Below are 14,425 nucleotides of genomic sequence, written 5' to 3'. Positions count from 1 at the left end.
CATGTCCTCAAAAACAAAGCTTCCACCTATGAGCACACCTCCTCAGATGAAACAGACCGCAGCAGTCCGTAGCACTATCCATTAAAGATAAACATGCATGTTTAAAGGAACAGGCTTTTACAGCCCTGGCTACAGAGTCATTAAACTAGTTATGTCAAAAAGTTGGTTTCCATTTTCTTAATTTAAAAAAAATAAAATCATGTCAGAGCATGGGTAGAAATGAAAAATTAAATATACTCCCTTAACATAAATTGCATCCAAAGCGTTTCTTCATCACTTTGCATTGCTTATTGTACTGAGTTTTACGTTCTCATTAGCTCGTTGCTTGGGTATTTGGGAATTCAAAGATGTAAACCACTACAAAGCACCAAGTATTATTTTGCCAGATTTCCACAGCAGGGGGTTATCAACAAGTGGAAAGCATCTAGAAAAAAGCCTGAATACAAAACAGGTGCCTGGCACCTATCGCTAAACCAGAAGCAGCGGTGGGAGCTCCTTTTAGTAATCACCTGTCAGGATGCAGAGGCCCCCTCGCCCAGGTGACTAGCACAGGCTATTTAAACAGAGGACACATGCCCTGGCAGACCTTCTCTCTAGAATTTAACTAGCTGTGAGCAAGAGCTCACTCACAAAATAAATCTAATACTTGAGCCTCATCGCTTTTGCAGCCCAACAGGTGTATGTCCTTTACCGCTAAATAGAAAATGCGTCTGAAGTGCAAGAGAGCTAAATGAGGTACAGCTCCTGCACAATCACTCCACGTGTTGAAAGAATCAAAACAGCTGAATCAAAAAGGGAAAGAGTCGGAGAAAAAGAGAAAAAAGAAAGGAAAAAGGTGCCACCAAGCGCTCAGGGGGCTAAGCACCACCGTGCTCCAGCCGGGGCTCTCCCGGTAGCCTGACTCGCCCAAGACACCCAGCGGGAAGCCCCCGAGGGCCCCGCAGCCTCTGGTAAAGGTTACACCACGCCTCCAGTCCCTGCGAAAGGATGACGCCGAGGCCCGAACCCTCTGCGGGCGCGAGCCCGCTTCTATCGGCACCTCTGAGCCAGACGACTGCAGCGAGCGACCGACCGACCGCCCCTGCCCCGCCCCCTCCTCCCTGGGCCTTTATCGGGGCGGCTACGGCAGCTCCGCGGGCCCAAAGCCTTCCCGCGCGTGGCCGGGGCGCGCGGGGCTCGGCGTGCCCCGTCAGCGCCGCGCCCTGATTGGCGGCCGGCGGGCGGGCCGTGCTGTAAGGCGGCTGGCGATTGGCGGGGGGGCAGCCGCGTGCGGGCGCTGCCTGGCTTTGTACACACGCCGGCCCGCTCGGCCCTTTAACAATGGGCGAGGCGGGCGGCGCCGCGTGATGGCGGGGGAACCCTCGGGACGCCGCGCCGCGCTCAGGTGTCCCGGGCCAGGCCCCGCCGCGGCCGCTGCGTAGGGTGAGTGGCGGCTTCGGCGGCGGGAGTGCTGCCGGCCGTTGTCGGGGCGCAGTCGCCCTCCCTCGGGGCCGCGGCCGCCGGCTCCTCCGCGCCCCCCTCGCCCGGCCGTGCCCCGCGGCGGGAGGGGGCGGCTTAACGAGCCTCACTTGTGCCCCACATGGCGGCCAGCTGGGCTGGGGGCCTGGGGGGTCCCCGCGGCGCGGGCGGCAGCTGATCGTGTTTAACCGGGAGCGAGCGAGGAAGGGGCGAGGGTGGTTGCTTGTCCCGTCCTGCCCGCGCTCAGTGAGCGCCGCTTCCTCCTCTCTGCCCAGGCCCGGCTGCCGCGCCGCCCCGCCGATGGAGCTGGAGGCGCAGTGGTGGACAGGACAGCTGGCTGCCGACATCCACCAAGCGCTTCGCTACAAGGTAGCCCGCCGCGGTGGCGGCCGTTGGGCGGCGGGAGGCGACGGTTGGGCGGCGGGGAGCCCCGGGCGGGCGGTGGAAAGCCGGCGGCCCCAACGGAGGGCCGGCGCCTTTGTGAGGGCTCTAACAATCGGAGCCGGCCCTCCGGAGGGCAGCTGGCGCTGCGACTCGGAGCGGGGTCGGAAGCGCCTGGGAGGCGGCCGGCGCTCGGCGGGCTCTGCCCGCCGGAGTCTTGGTGGAGTTTGCTTTGCTAAACCTCGAAAAACACGGTGTCTTCCCCTCAGCTAATGCTCAGACTGTTTGTCCTCGGTTTTGACAGTTTATCTGACTGACCAGACTGTTCTTTCTCTGCACTTTAAAAAGGCAAAGGGGTCACGGTGTGCTTGGTTCTTCTGTTCGGATATGTAAGTGGGTCCAAGTATAAACTCTGCAGAAAGCTTTGTGATGCTGTGGTAATAACAGAAAAAAAACCCACAAAACCCCAAGCAAACACACACTAGGTGCAGTACGAATAGTAGAGGGGTTAGATAATACTGCTTTGAAGTTGCTTCAACTGACTCAGTGTTGCTGTTTGGAGCTACTTTCATAATAAAGCACATCTTATGCCCAGAGCTTAAAATCAGTTTACAGTGACTGAACCTACTAAAAATGTGCTTTTGCTGCCTGACAGTAGTTCGTGGATTATCTTTTTTTGAAGGTGTGACTGCTAAAGCAAGGGGAGTTTTTTGTGGGGAGGGGAACACATGAGGACAAAATAATTTTTTTGCTACCAAAGTTACCATTACTAAAGCTAAGTTAGTGTTCTGAAAGGTGAATTCTAAAGCTTAGTAGATATGGGTGGGTTGTTTGGGTTTTTTTCACTTCAGTGGTTTGTTTCAGAACTTTGAATTGTCCTTAAAACTTTGAAAATTTTGGGTGACGCCATTTCAACTTGATGTCATCAGACTGTATTGCTTGAAATTAATTGTAATCAAAATATTACTTACAGTAAGTAGGCTGCACAGTCTTAACTCATAAATTTGTTCATAATAACAGAAGACAGCACTGCTGTTCAGCTGTATACAAGAGGAGATACTAGCTACTATGTAGGAGCCTGGGGAATGTTCTTTCTACCAGTCCAAATTTTGTATTCAAAAAAGATCATGCCACAGATTCTTCTCATCCATGGTGTTGGCTGGACTTTAGTTTTGTGGGGTCTCCCCCAAATCTGAGACTATGTGAGGTTTATATATGTTTAACTAAATGGCTGAGAGCATACTGTAATCAGTGTCAGTGCAACATCAATCAGATCAGATTAAGTCAGTCTTTAAACATATGTATGCAGCAAACGTTGACACATGCACACCCCATTCCTTTTCCTAAGGTTGCTACGTTCAGCTAGCTGTTAGTGCCCTTCTCCAGGAGGCACCTGCAGGAGATCTGGCAGCACTGGAACATGCAAACACTTTAGTACAAAGTCTGATTGCTCAGCTTGAGATGTAGCAGGAGGGGCTTGAGTTAAGCTATTGGACTTTGTATTGAAGCAACTGAGGAGCACTCACATACCCTTGCTGTTTCCCTGCTGGGAGGCACAACCTTTGCATTAGAGGTAATACAACAGAAATGATAAAAGCTAAACTCACTCTAGCTGGTTGCCCAATTGAAAGATGTTAAACTTTAAATTATTATACTAATGTTGTGCAGAACCATATTATTTCTTAGTTCTTGTGTAATACAGCATACAGATTTTGTTCTGTGAAAAGGGGTGCTGAAACAATGGGAGCAGAAGGAAGAGGGGAGAAATTCTTTGAAAAATCCATTATAAATTTTAGAATATCAGCTATATTAATCTGATACCAATTCAAGATAAATGATGGTTTTAATAAAATTACGTGCTGCTGTCCATCTAGGAGCTGAAGCTGCCCTCCTACAAAGGCCAATCTCCCCAGTTACATCTGAGAAGATACTTTGCAGATCTGATTGCCATTGTGAGCAATCGGTTCAGACTCTGTCCTGCTGCACGACATCTAGCTGTGTATCTGCTGGACCTCTTTATGGATCGTTATGACATATCTATACAGCAGCTGCATGTGGTTGCTCTTTCCTGTTTACTTTTAGCAAGTAAGTATGTAGCACCAAACTTTACAAGGCACGTCTTGATAGGATATGGCAGATAGAGGAATCAAAGTGGTTATAAAAGGCAGATTAGCATATATCAATTTGGCCCAATTGATAGAGTCTTTCTTTAGACTCTTGTTTTGAACTGTATTGGCACCTGATGAAACTGAGGGGAGGAAAAACAAACTGAGGAAAAAGTAATGTTTATGCTTGGAAACAAATTATTCTAAGGTGAACTTTCAGAGCTGTATTGTAGGAAAACTGTCTTTCTGAGGACATCTCAAAATAGGTAGATCCAGTCCTGGAAATGAGGAATTTGCATAGCTGTGATAAAGGAAGGAATTAAACCATATGTAAACTGCACTGCACCCTGCTGATGGTGCTGTGTGGTTCTGGAATACTTCAGATTTCATAAATTGCAATGTTCTTTAAGCAAGCTAAGGTTAACATCAATCCTGTATTGTCACACACAAAATGTAATACTGGTGAAATACATTGGTGAATGCACAGTACTCTTGAAGACAGAATTGGTTACAAAAGCTCATTATGAACAGTGCTGTTTATATTGACCTCGACTAGATTCTTGTGGTGTGTATCCATCTTCTGACATTTGTGGACCCCTTTTAGATGTCCCCAAAGAAATATGGATGCAGTTGTTGGGATACCTGCTGGCACTTGTTCTTACACCGGTATATTCAGAGAAACAGGTCCTGGCGGCAGAACTAACTGTTGGTTCAGTTTCTGTTGGTCTGTTTCTCTGAATCTGTTTTAATTTTCTCAGATAAGTTAGATTGCATTGTAGCTCTAGGCTAGAAAGCATTGAGGTGTTGGCCATTTTTGGTATACTGCTTCCTTTCATTGCATCCCCTGTCTCCACCAATACAGCTATTCAGCAGAACAGTTAAACAAGAAAAGGGTTATTTCAGATTCTTCTGGGGGTAAACTTTGACTGGATGCCACCAGCCAGCAATCGTCTCTTGGCAAAGGATGAGGTGCTGAGTATGAAAACCTTGCCTCAGAAACCAGTGTAATCCATTTAGGAAAATGGATTGGCTTTAAACTAATGCCAGATTTTCAAATTAAATTCTTGTTCTAAAGAGAATTATTTAAAAAAAAAAAAACCACCTCTGCCATCTTTCATGACAAGCTGCAAGTAGAGCTCTGAAAGCCTGGAGTACTCACTCTTCTGAGAAGCAGTGCATGAATTGGTTCAGAAAGCACAAACCAGAATGCTATTTTAAACTTTTGCCCTGTGTGGCTTAAACAAGCAGTTTAATCAGTGGTGCAATAAGTTGGACAAATCACACTGTGATATATCTGATAAGGTTATAGAAGTAATAAGAGAAATTATTATGTGACTCTTGAAGCTTTTATTTCTGTAACTAGAGTATGGGAAACAAACTTACAGACTGGGGCTGGTGTTGGATTAAGTCCTGCATAAGTACCTCCACTGTTGAAAAAAGCAAACGTTCAGTATGTTCAGTTGTGCAAAACTCTCTAAAAATGTGCATTTACAACATATCGTGTAGTACTGAATAGAGAGTGTAAGACGGAAAGAATTTGCAATGAAATTGAAATAGCACAACCATATGGCAAACTGTATGGAAATGTGACACTTGTTTCTCTTATTAATGGATTTTCTACATACACAATTTTGCTTCAGGCTAAAAACATACAGGCCTGACAAGTTAAAGTGCAAGGAAGGCTGAAGCTGCTAGCAGTGTTAAAGTTGAAACAGTATATATGGCAGTGTGGATTTTCAGCTGCACATTGCTGAAATCCACGTGTTTGAACTGCTGGAGCAGCTTTCCAGCTATCAAATCCAAAACCGTACCTACCTTAACAGGCATTAAAAGCAGCCACATTGGCTAGAGCTCTAGCTACACTCTAATGAGTTTTAGAAAAAAGAAGGGGGTGTGGGGGTGGGAGTGTGATTAAAGCCAAATGCTGTGGTGTTGTGTATGCCAAGTTACATCACAGTGGTATTCTACTGATGATGGAGACACATTATACAATAATTTAGTGACAAAAACTTGCATATGCAGTGCCAGCGATGTCCTAATACAGCTTACTTCTGCTCCTGGCAACAGGCCTCTGTGTGCTGGGATGGGAGAACCAACAGGAAACACAATACTGCGCAATATTCTACACGATGTTTGCCATTATCTGCTAAAATTTAGCCCTTTATAGTACATACCCCTTTTTGTCTGTGATGACATCTTCCATTTGAGCTTGAAAGTCTCAAGCTTGTTTGACACAGTAGAGTTGAAATATGACCAACACAGACATTAGATACAATCTGTTTTATAGTTCACTCGTGCTGAACCTTTTTTTCCCTCCTCTTTCTGTTCACCTGAAGGTAAATTTGAAGAAAAGGAAGACAGTGTTCCCAAACTCGAACAGTTGAACAGCTTGGGTTGTATGACTAACATGAATTTGGTACTAACAAAACAAAATTTACTTCATATGGAGTTGTTGTTGCTAGAAACATTTCAGTGGAATTTGTGCCTCCCAACTGCTGCCCATTTCATCGACTATTATCTTTCTATTGCTGTCCATGAGACTGATCTTCATGATGGCTGGCCAATGGTTTGCTTAGAGAAGACTAAGTTATATATGGCAAAATATGCTGATTACTTTCTGGAAGTATCACTACAAGGTGAGTTACGTATTTCAGGTAATGACTCCCTTGTTGTCTTGACAGAAAATGTCAAACTTAAATGAATCTTTTCCTTATTCCTTCTTTCTAGATCATGCATTTTTAAATTATGCCCCTTCTTTAGTTGCTACTGCGTGTGTAGCTTCTTCAAGGATTATCTTGCGTCTCTCACCAACATGGCCTACCCGACTGCATCATCTTACTGCATACTCCTGGGACTTCCTAGTGCCATGTATTGAGCGACTATTAATGTAAGTTAACAGCAGGTTTTTTTAAAGCCCGTTTCTGTATCTGTTGGTATGCTTAGTTGCTGTTAGCACTGAAAATAAATTTCTTTCTGCATTTCAGTTTTGCTATTCTAAACATACTTAGATATTAGGTAATATTGTTAGGTAATAACTGTTTTGTTCTTTCCAAAAAAGAAAACCTTATCAGATCTAACCTCTTTCCTGTTCTTTCAACAAACAAACCTCAGCCTTGCATTTCCACTGAACATCTTCTGGCATGCTTTGTGAATCCGTTCAATAGCTTGTTCTCAGTCTCTGTAGTCTGCTCGGAGAGCAAAAAGAGATAGTGAAGAGTATTGAAGACATAGGAGCTCCTACTTACTCTGAAGACTCTGTGCCTTGGAAGTTCAAGGGACACTCCAAACAGATTATGGATCAAACATGCAGACTGAGTGGCCAGCTTTGGGGGGAGGAAAAGACCAGGAGGCTGTATCTATTTTTGCTGTATCCATATTTGCACTATAGTGGAAAGATACAGATGACATGAGATAAAAATGCCAACAAATGCAGAGTGAACCTTACTGGGAAGGGATGTTACACAATCAGTTCTTTTATGCTAATCCTTAAGATCAAAACCTATGCCCACCATAACTGCTTTCTTCCTACAGAAGTTTGCTCATGCCCAGATCTAAATACAGTTGTGCTCTGTGGAGGCACAGGAACAGCTGTATCTGGAAGAACCACATCTTCCTTACAAGTGTGACATTATCACCCTGATGGCCTCTTTTGGCTTCACTAATGTGGGTAATGAAAGGAATAGTACCTAAAGCATGTAAGTGCTATTGCAGAAGTGTTTTCAGTATTGCTCTGTAACACTTCAGGGGGGGTATGTGTGAATCCTTTCAGTAATTTTTGCAGTGCACCATAAAAAGTTAATCTTTTAGGAAAAACTGGTGAGGGCTTGAACCCCAACTGTCTTGAAGACATCTGCCCTGTATAGGCAGTACCAAAAAACTTGGATGATTTTAAGCCTGACTGAAGTGGGTAGGTGGCACCTGCTTAACCTCAGCATAAGAGCAAGAGTATGTCTAAATACATTTCAGGCAGGTGTAAATCAAAGGGAATTCAGGTGAGCTAAACTAAGGTGGGCTAGTAAAAAGGTGAGAGGAAAAAAAATTTAAAAATGCATTTCCACTCCCCAGAACAGGATCCAATATCAATATACATATGATCTTTAAGTACTGTAATGCAGATCTTTAAAAACCCTCTGATATCATGTCTTTAAAAACTCTATACTCTTGTTACCCAATTTAAATGAGGTAGAAGCAGCAAGTAAGTTTTCATTTCAGGTTCTGGTAATCTGGCACTTTATAGCGGTATACTAACAGACTTTATTGCACTGGTAATTTTAGAGACTGCTCTATTATTTGTATTGTACTTGGCTTTTATCTGCATTTTGTATTGCTATGCAATGAAGTGAAATGCTGAAAAGAAACTGTATCCTAAAGAAACAAATTTTAAAACCTTAGATGATTTTAAAGAGTAGGCTAAAATTATTTTTTTTTTTTAAAAAAAAAAAAGCTTTGGAAGCTTTCAGACAGATGCACCATTTTTTAGAGTGATCTTAAAAGTTAACCCAAAAGAGTTGAAATTATTTTAATATCTATTCTCATGTATTCTGTCTTCTCAATTTGTTTTAGTGCGCATGATAATGATGTGAAGGAAGCAAACAAGCAAAAAGGGCAACATGCTCAGTCTGCCCAACATACTGTATTTCAGACCCCAGCTCCAACTCCCCAGCAGGCTAATGCTCAACAGCACATACCACAGTATCTCCAAGCTCATCAGTCTTCATTACAGTATCACCATCAGACATCACAGCAGCAAAACTGCCAACAGATATTATCATCTACTCATACAGCATCTTACCAACTTCAGACTTGCCCTGCTGCCTTACAGTCGAGCGTTCAGGCTCGAGGCCATACACAGACTGGTGCTGCAATGTCACTAGCTGTTCCGCTAGAAGTGAAGCCATGTATAAGTGTCTCCTACAACCGGAGTTACCAAGTGAATGGACGATATTCCTGTATTACTCCCTGCTTTGAGAGGTGATAAGTACAAAATGGCTTTGTGCTTGTTTGGAGTGGGAAGTTGTGTTGAGGGGAATTGTTTTGTTTTTTTTGTTAAACCTCAAATAAGTTTGAGGGCAACAAATTGAATAAAAGAAGTGTCTTTCCAGAAAAAAGCAACTGGATTGGCAACCAGTACCGTAGCTCAAATACAGACTGCAAAAAATAAGCACACAGAACACCCTCTAAAAAGAATGTGTATACCTGTGAGTAGTAAGTTCTTACTTTGGCACTCAGAATACTCTGTGCTTCTAACGCACATCTTTGAAATACTAGTCAAAAGAAAAATAGTTGTGGACTAACTACAGACTTGCCTTTTAATGAAGGAGATATGCAGTATTATTTTGAAGACATTTATGTAATACCACCATACAGTATTAACGCTTACTTTAAATTTACTGAAACAAGAATCCACTGAATGCCAGACTTCTCCAGGTGCATGGGGACCACAGGAAGAAACAAATCTCATCTGGCTAACTCCATACTCTTGCCCCTTTTTCAGCACTTGTGTTGGATATTTGCTTTAGGCCAAGGCATTAGAGTTAACTGGTATTTTGGCTAGTTTTTAAGTTTTGTACCTCACAGGATAGACACTATGTTTTTGCTTCTTTTCTCCTCCCTATCCTTTTTATGTTTAAAGTAACTCTTTCATACTAACTCAGGGAATTGTCTACTCATACTTTGTGCTGCTGGTTTGTACACTTAATTGGGTATAACTTGAGGGAGGAAGGTAGAGAGAGAAGAGACTATAGCAAGTGGAGCGGCTTTTCTTCAGGGCATCTATCTATATGCAGAGTACCAAAGGGATAGGTTAGTGTTCACAGAATGTAGATGTGAACTACTACCCAGCAGTGTGGTATTGAGTAATTGAAGAGGGAGTTTCAGCTGAACTTGTACTGTACCAGAACTACTACAGTGGCTGTGATTCCTCTTTTGTACACACACACAAACACACATGTATTATTAACCGACAGAAAGCATCCTCCAGTTGTACTGACAGTATCACTCATACAAAAAAAGTACAGTTAAATGCTTCTAGAAATCCAGTTCTGTCAGGCTTAGTGGAGGGAAATTCTCAGGTAATAGTGGGGCAACTTCTTCTATTTGAGAGTTCTAGAAGAAAATGTGGAGATTTACTCTTCTAAAGGGGTGGATCAAGAATATATTGCAGAGTGAACTGCTTTATCACAATTAAGGTGCTAATTACATAACTTTATGGAATTACACTATCTCCTGTGGAGTTGTCTGAAGGTAAAGCTTCACTCATCCAACTCTTGGATGAAAATGGTGGTAGAGATATTAATGGAAGATTTATTTTGTTTTAAATACAAGAAAATACCTGACTTTCTCCTGTGGCACAATAGGGGAGGAAGAGGTATGGATGACAGGATTCTTACTACTTTAGAATATCTTTATTTTCTGTGGGCTTAAGGCTTTTTTGTTCTTTTACCACCTTCTCCCCTGTCTTACTGGCAGCACTTAAAATTGTGTACCATCTAATGACACTGAAGTATTGTGAATCTTACAGGGTGTTTTGAAGGCAGGGGCAATTATATATTATCAATATGAAGATGAAGGCTTTATCACAGGAGACGGGGTCTTACCCTTACGTTCAGAATGGAGGGAGGACAGCTATGTTCATTCTTTCTGGGGCTGAATTGATGACATGCTACAAAACCCTATTTATTGTTGAGGAGAAGAAATCCTGTTTCTCTTGTTTTGTTTGCATAAATTCCAATTTTTGTTGTGGGCTTTTGTAGCATATATGTGCAAGTCAAGAGGGATAGAAGGGTGAATGAAAGAGATGACCCTCTCTGCTTTATGCTAGAGAATCAGCTTTGAAATAGGCATAGTGTGGTCAATTCTTAATTAAAGTGCAAGTTGGTTTGGTTTTTTTTTTTCTCTTCATCTCTTAATAAGTATTTCCCCATGTCTGAGAGTAGTGTTAAGTAGAGACTTTCCACCTCCTAAGATGCCATGCTTTTTATTCAGCATTGTTACCCATTTAAGAGGGAAACGGACTTCTTTCTGCTAGTTTCATTTTTCTGCAACGCTATATTCAGGTCCTCAGTGCTCTGACTACCTCTGATACTATGAATGTACAGTCTTCTAATAGGCCATGACTTGAAATAACAGCAGATGCCTGTAGCAATTTTTTCTGTAAAATCTTTAAATCAGCTAATTTGTCATCTTTATTTGTGACACAGCAGTATAGACTCTTCTTTTTTTGGGTATTAGTAAATTTATCCCATAGGCATTTGATATATAAAAATTTAACTAATACTTAACACTGGAATTGTAATGGGCGGGGGGCTTATTCAGTTAGTTAATACTGCAAATTTACATTTAATAGGGTATTTTTATTTGACTATTTTAAGACATTAGGTCAACTGTAAAAAGATCCACTACATGCTGTTTGTTTCTAATTTATTACCTAGTCTGAGTTTTTTCTGACACTACAGCTGCATAATGACTACAGAGAAAATGTACACTGAACAGTTTCAATGTTATTTAAAAGGGCTTTACCAGTGTACATTAAAAATACACTGTTCTTACTATTAGAACCAAAATGTGTTTTTTATGGCATAAATAAGAGTGGTGCTTCTAAATGCAAAATGTCCAAAACAATGGAATCTTTGTGAGTGCTATGCATTCAACTTATTTTTAAAAATAAAACTAGTTTTGAGTAAGAAGGCTCCAGTGTGTATTATGCTTTTGTGTGTGTGGTGGTTTTTAAATATGTAAACTGACCCTAATCTGTCATGCATCATCCCTGTGTATGGGCTGAAGATGTAAGGTCTTTCTTCTTTCTCTTCCTCCTCCTTTCCGTGACACTATTATAAGCTTCAGGAACATTATGACTTCACAATTAAAGGGGGGGGGGGGAAGGAAATCATGCAGGAAGGGGCTTTAAAACTAACTGCACCCATAGCATATGCTAAACATTGTACACTTCAACAATGTGTCTAGTGCACAGCTGTAACAAAGAAATCAAGAACAAAAGAACAGTAGTAGTTCAAGAGCCCCAGGGTGAATTCATTTGGTCTTTTTTTAAAAAAAAAAAAGAAACAACCCAGTGATACTGGCAATCTCATACTTCTAATACTAGAAATCATTTAGGAGATGTGGGAATAGCCTTTTGTCAAGAGCTCATGTGCTTAGGTTATTTACAGTAGCTGTGAAGGCTCAATCATGCTGAGGGCAGCATAAAGTCACATGCTGCATCTTAGCAGAAATATTTTCAGATGCTTACAAGTTCTGGTAACTGCTCCTTACTAAAAGAAATTCCAGTTCTTCCCAATAATGTGCAATTTCACATCTGTAACAAGGCTATGTGATTATGGCTACAGCTCCAAAAGTTAAGTATGTTGCATAGAATTTAATTCCTTAAAGTTAGAAAATGAAACTGTGAGGTCCCTTAGCTTGCACCCATCCATTTAGGAATAAACTCGTGATTGTGAAAACCCTTCTAGAGGGCCTAGAGATAGAGGGAGAGCAAGCTCCCCTCTGTCCCACTGAGGAACACAGGCAGTGCTCCAGTATGATGGTGGCACACATATTACAGGGATACTTTATCTGGAAAGTTTTGTCCTCACCCTTAGGGCAGCAAAAGTCCAGTCTGTCTAGGCTGTGTCCTTGAAATCTCAAACATTTGTATTATTTACTGTTACTACAAAACAGGAACTACCCCTGACCTTTGAGTCTCTTAACAACTACAAGGACGTCCAGCTACTTTTCACTTCAATAGCTCAGTAGAAGTCTCAACTTCAGATTTTAAATTGCAAGTCTGAGGCTTCTTGTATTTGCACATAACAAGAAAAGTTTTATCTCTGCTTCTATGACCCAAGTTCATTACCATACAAGGATATTTATATTCTTCCTGCATTGCAAATTTAGCTTAAAAGATGAAATTTAAAGTTAACATTTTAGTGACTGGCACATCACCAGAAATAAAGATTTTTTGCAACTGTAATACTTCTGTTAAGAATATATAAGCCAGACAGTAATGCAGGATTCTCCTTTAATAATTTATTAGCTCTACATTCTGAATGTTCACAGGAACAAAAGTCTCTTGAGTAGATAAGGCCTTATCTGACTGAACACAAGTGTCTAGTCTTACCTGATTACAAGGTTGTCAACAGCAATTTTTTAAAACATTAAGTGGCAATAACAAAATACACACTGTTATTTTTAGTCCCCATTACAATGATGTTTTAGAAGTTATGGCACAAGCACATACATTTGTGACATTTACATTACACATTTTGCTCTTTCCCTGTAATTAAATGTTATGTAATAAATTCCTGTAACTTCAATAAACAAGACATGCATTCTGACAAAGGAAAGCATTTGCTACTAAACATTCAAAAAAACCCCCCAAAATCCAACTTATAACTGAATAATTAAAGAGTAACTATATAGAAAGTAACTCCAGGTTTTAAAAATTCTCAGTGCAACCAACGATGCAGGCTTCTGCTGCCAGTCCCACCAAGAGAAGGCAGCAGACTTAAGGAAGACTTACAGGTGTTAAAACTGCAAACATGAGATTCAGTATATAATGTTCATACTCATCAATGCAAGTCAGTTAAACTGTTACCATACCTATGAGCTGGTACCTGCATCATAAAGCTGTTTAGAAATACTACTTGCTTTTCTTTGGACATTTGAATTTACTATCCTGAAACAGCAAGATAAAAGATGACATCTGCAGAACAACCCATTACAGCTCTTTTAGAAGAAAGTATGCATTTTCCATATTCTGTGGATTATTTAAAAGACCACTGTAAGGCTATATATTCCATAGGAATTTCTTCATGCTAATCAGTCATTAATTACTAGGAGATTTACAGCCATAAGAATGCCCATTTATAGTTTATTCCACAGATAACATACAGTTAGAATCTTCCTATAACAACATAGCACACTGGTTTATTTCTTATGGTACTGAAAAGATGTGTTACAGTCTTGCTACATTTTGCAACCAAAAAGATTAATTTCCTAGTTTTCATTCCTTACCTAGATGATTGTTGTAGGTCCCTTCCAACTGAAATATTCTAGTCGTCTTATCTTATTCCATGAGAGGTAAGCAACAGTAACTTTATTTTAAACATCATAATTTAACTAAAGGATACTTATTCATGATTGATCAAAGAAACTAAGTAGACCCACAAAAACAAAACATTTGGATATGGATGAAAATACACATTAAGACAAAATTCTTTGTTGGGAATTTCTGAAAAACGAGTGCTGGTTTGATATACAGCTTCAATTACTAACTGCAAAATGCAGTTATGGCATCTGGATATGGTATCTGGTAACGGGAAAAAAATAAATTACAGCTGTAACTGCAACTTTACTGAAGAGAAAAAAATCATTACATAACTTTATCAATAAATGTTCTCTAGTTAAAATCTTTTCACATATAAAACATGCTCTACTATATGTGCAATGCTTGTAGTTTAAATGAAGCATTTTACAATTACCTTTTA

General features: G+C 41.1%; 1 protein-coding gene across 3 annotated transcripts; it reads left to right on the top strand.

Annotated features, from left to right (window-relative positions):
• Positions 1 to 1,331: 1,331 nt before the first annotated feature.
• On the top strand, positions 1,332 to 11,630 carry CCNJ (cyclin J). 3 transcript variants are annotated; one of them, XM_074830984.1, is made up of 6 exons: positions 1,332 to 1,422; positions 1,734 to 1,827; positions 3,714 to 3,924; positions 6,281 to 6,580; positions 6,672 to 6,831; positions 8,508 to 11,630. In XM_074830984.1, the coding sequence occupies exons 2-6, from the start codon at positions 1,759 to 1,761 to the stop codon at positions 8,917 to 8,919; spliced, it is 1,152 nt and encodes a 383-aa protein (XP_074687085.1). In that variant the 5' UTR covers positions 1,332 to 1,422; positions 1,734 to 1,758; the 3' UTR covers positions 8,920 to 11,630. The 3 variants fall into 3 exon arrangements, with proteins under 3 accessions (XP_074687085.1, XP_074687086.1, XP_074687087.1); XM_074830985.1 differs by lacking the exon at positions 1,332 to 1,422 and adding an exon at positions 3,188 to 3,412 and having other exon boundaries at positions 1,766 to 1,827; XM_074830986.1 differs by lacking the exons at positions 1,332 to 1,422; positions 1,734 to 1,827 and adding an exon at positions 2,781 to 3,412.
• Positions 11,631 to 14,425: the final 2,795 nt, after the last annotated feature.

Source organism: Strix aluco, chromosome 7 (genome assembly GCF_031877795.1).
Source record: "Strix aluco isolate bStrAlu1 chromosome 7, bStrAlu1.hap1, whole genome shotgun sequence".
NCBI classification, from domain to species: domain Eukaryota; kingdom Metazoa; phylum Chordata; class Aves; order Strigiformes; family Strigidae; genus Strix; species Strix aluco.
The sequence above is the reverse complement of the archived record's forward strand: the minus strand, read 5'-3'. Positions and strand labels throughout refer to the sequence as shown.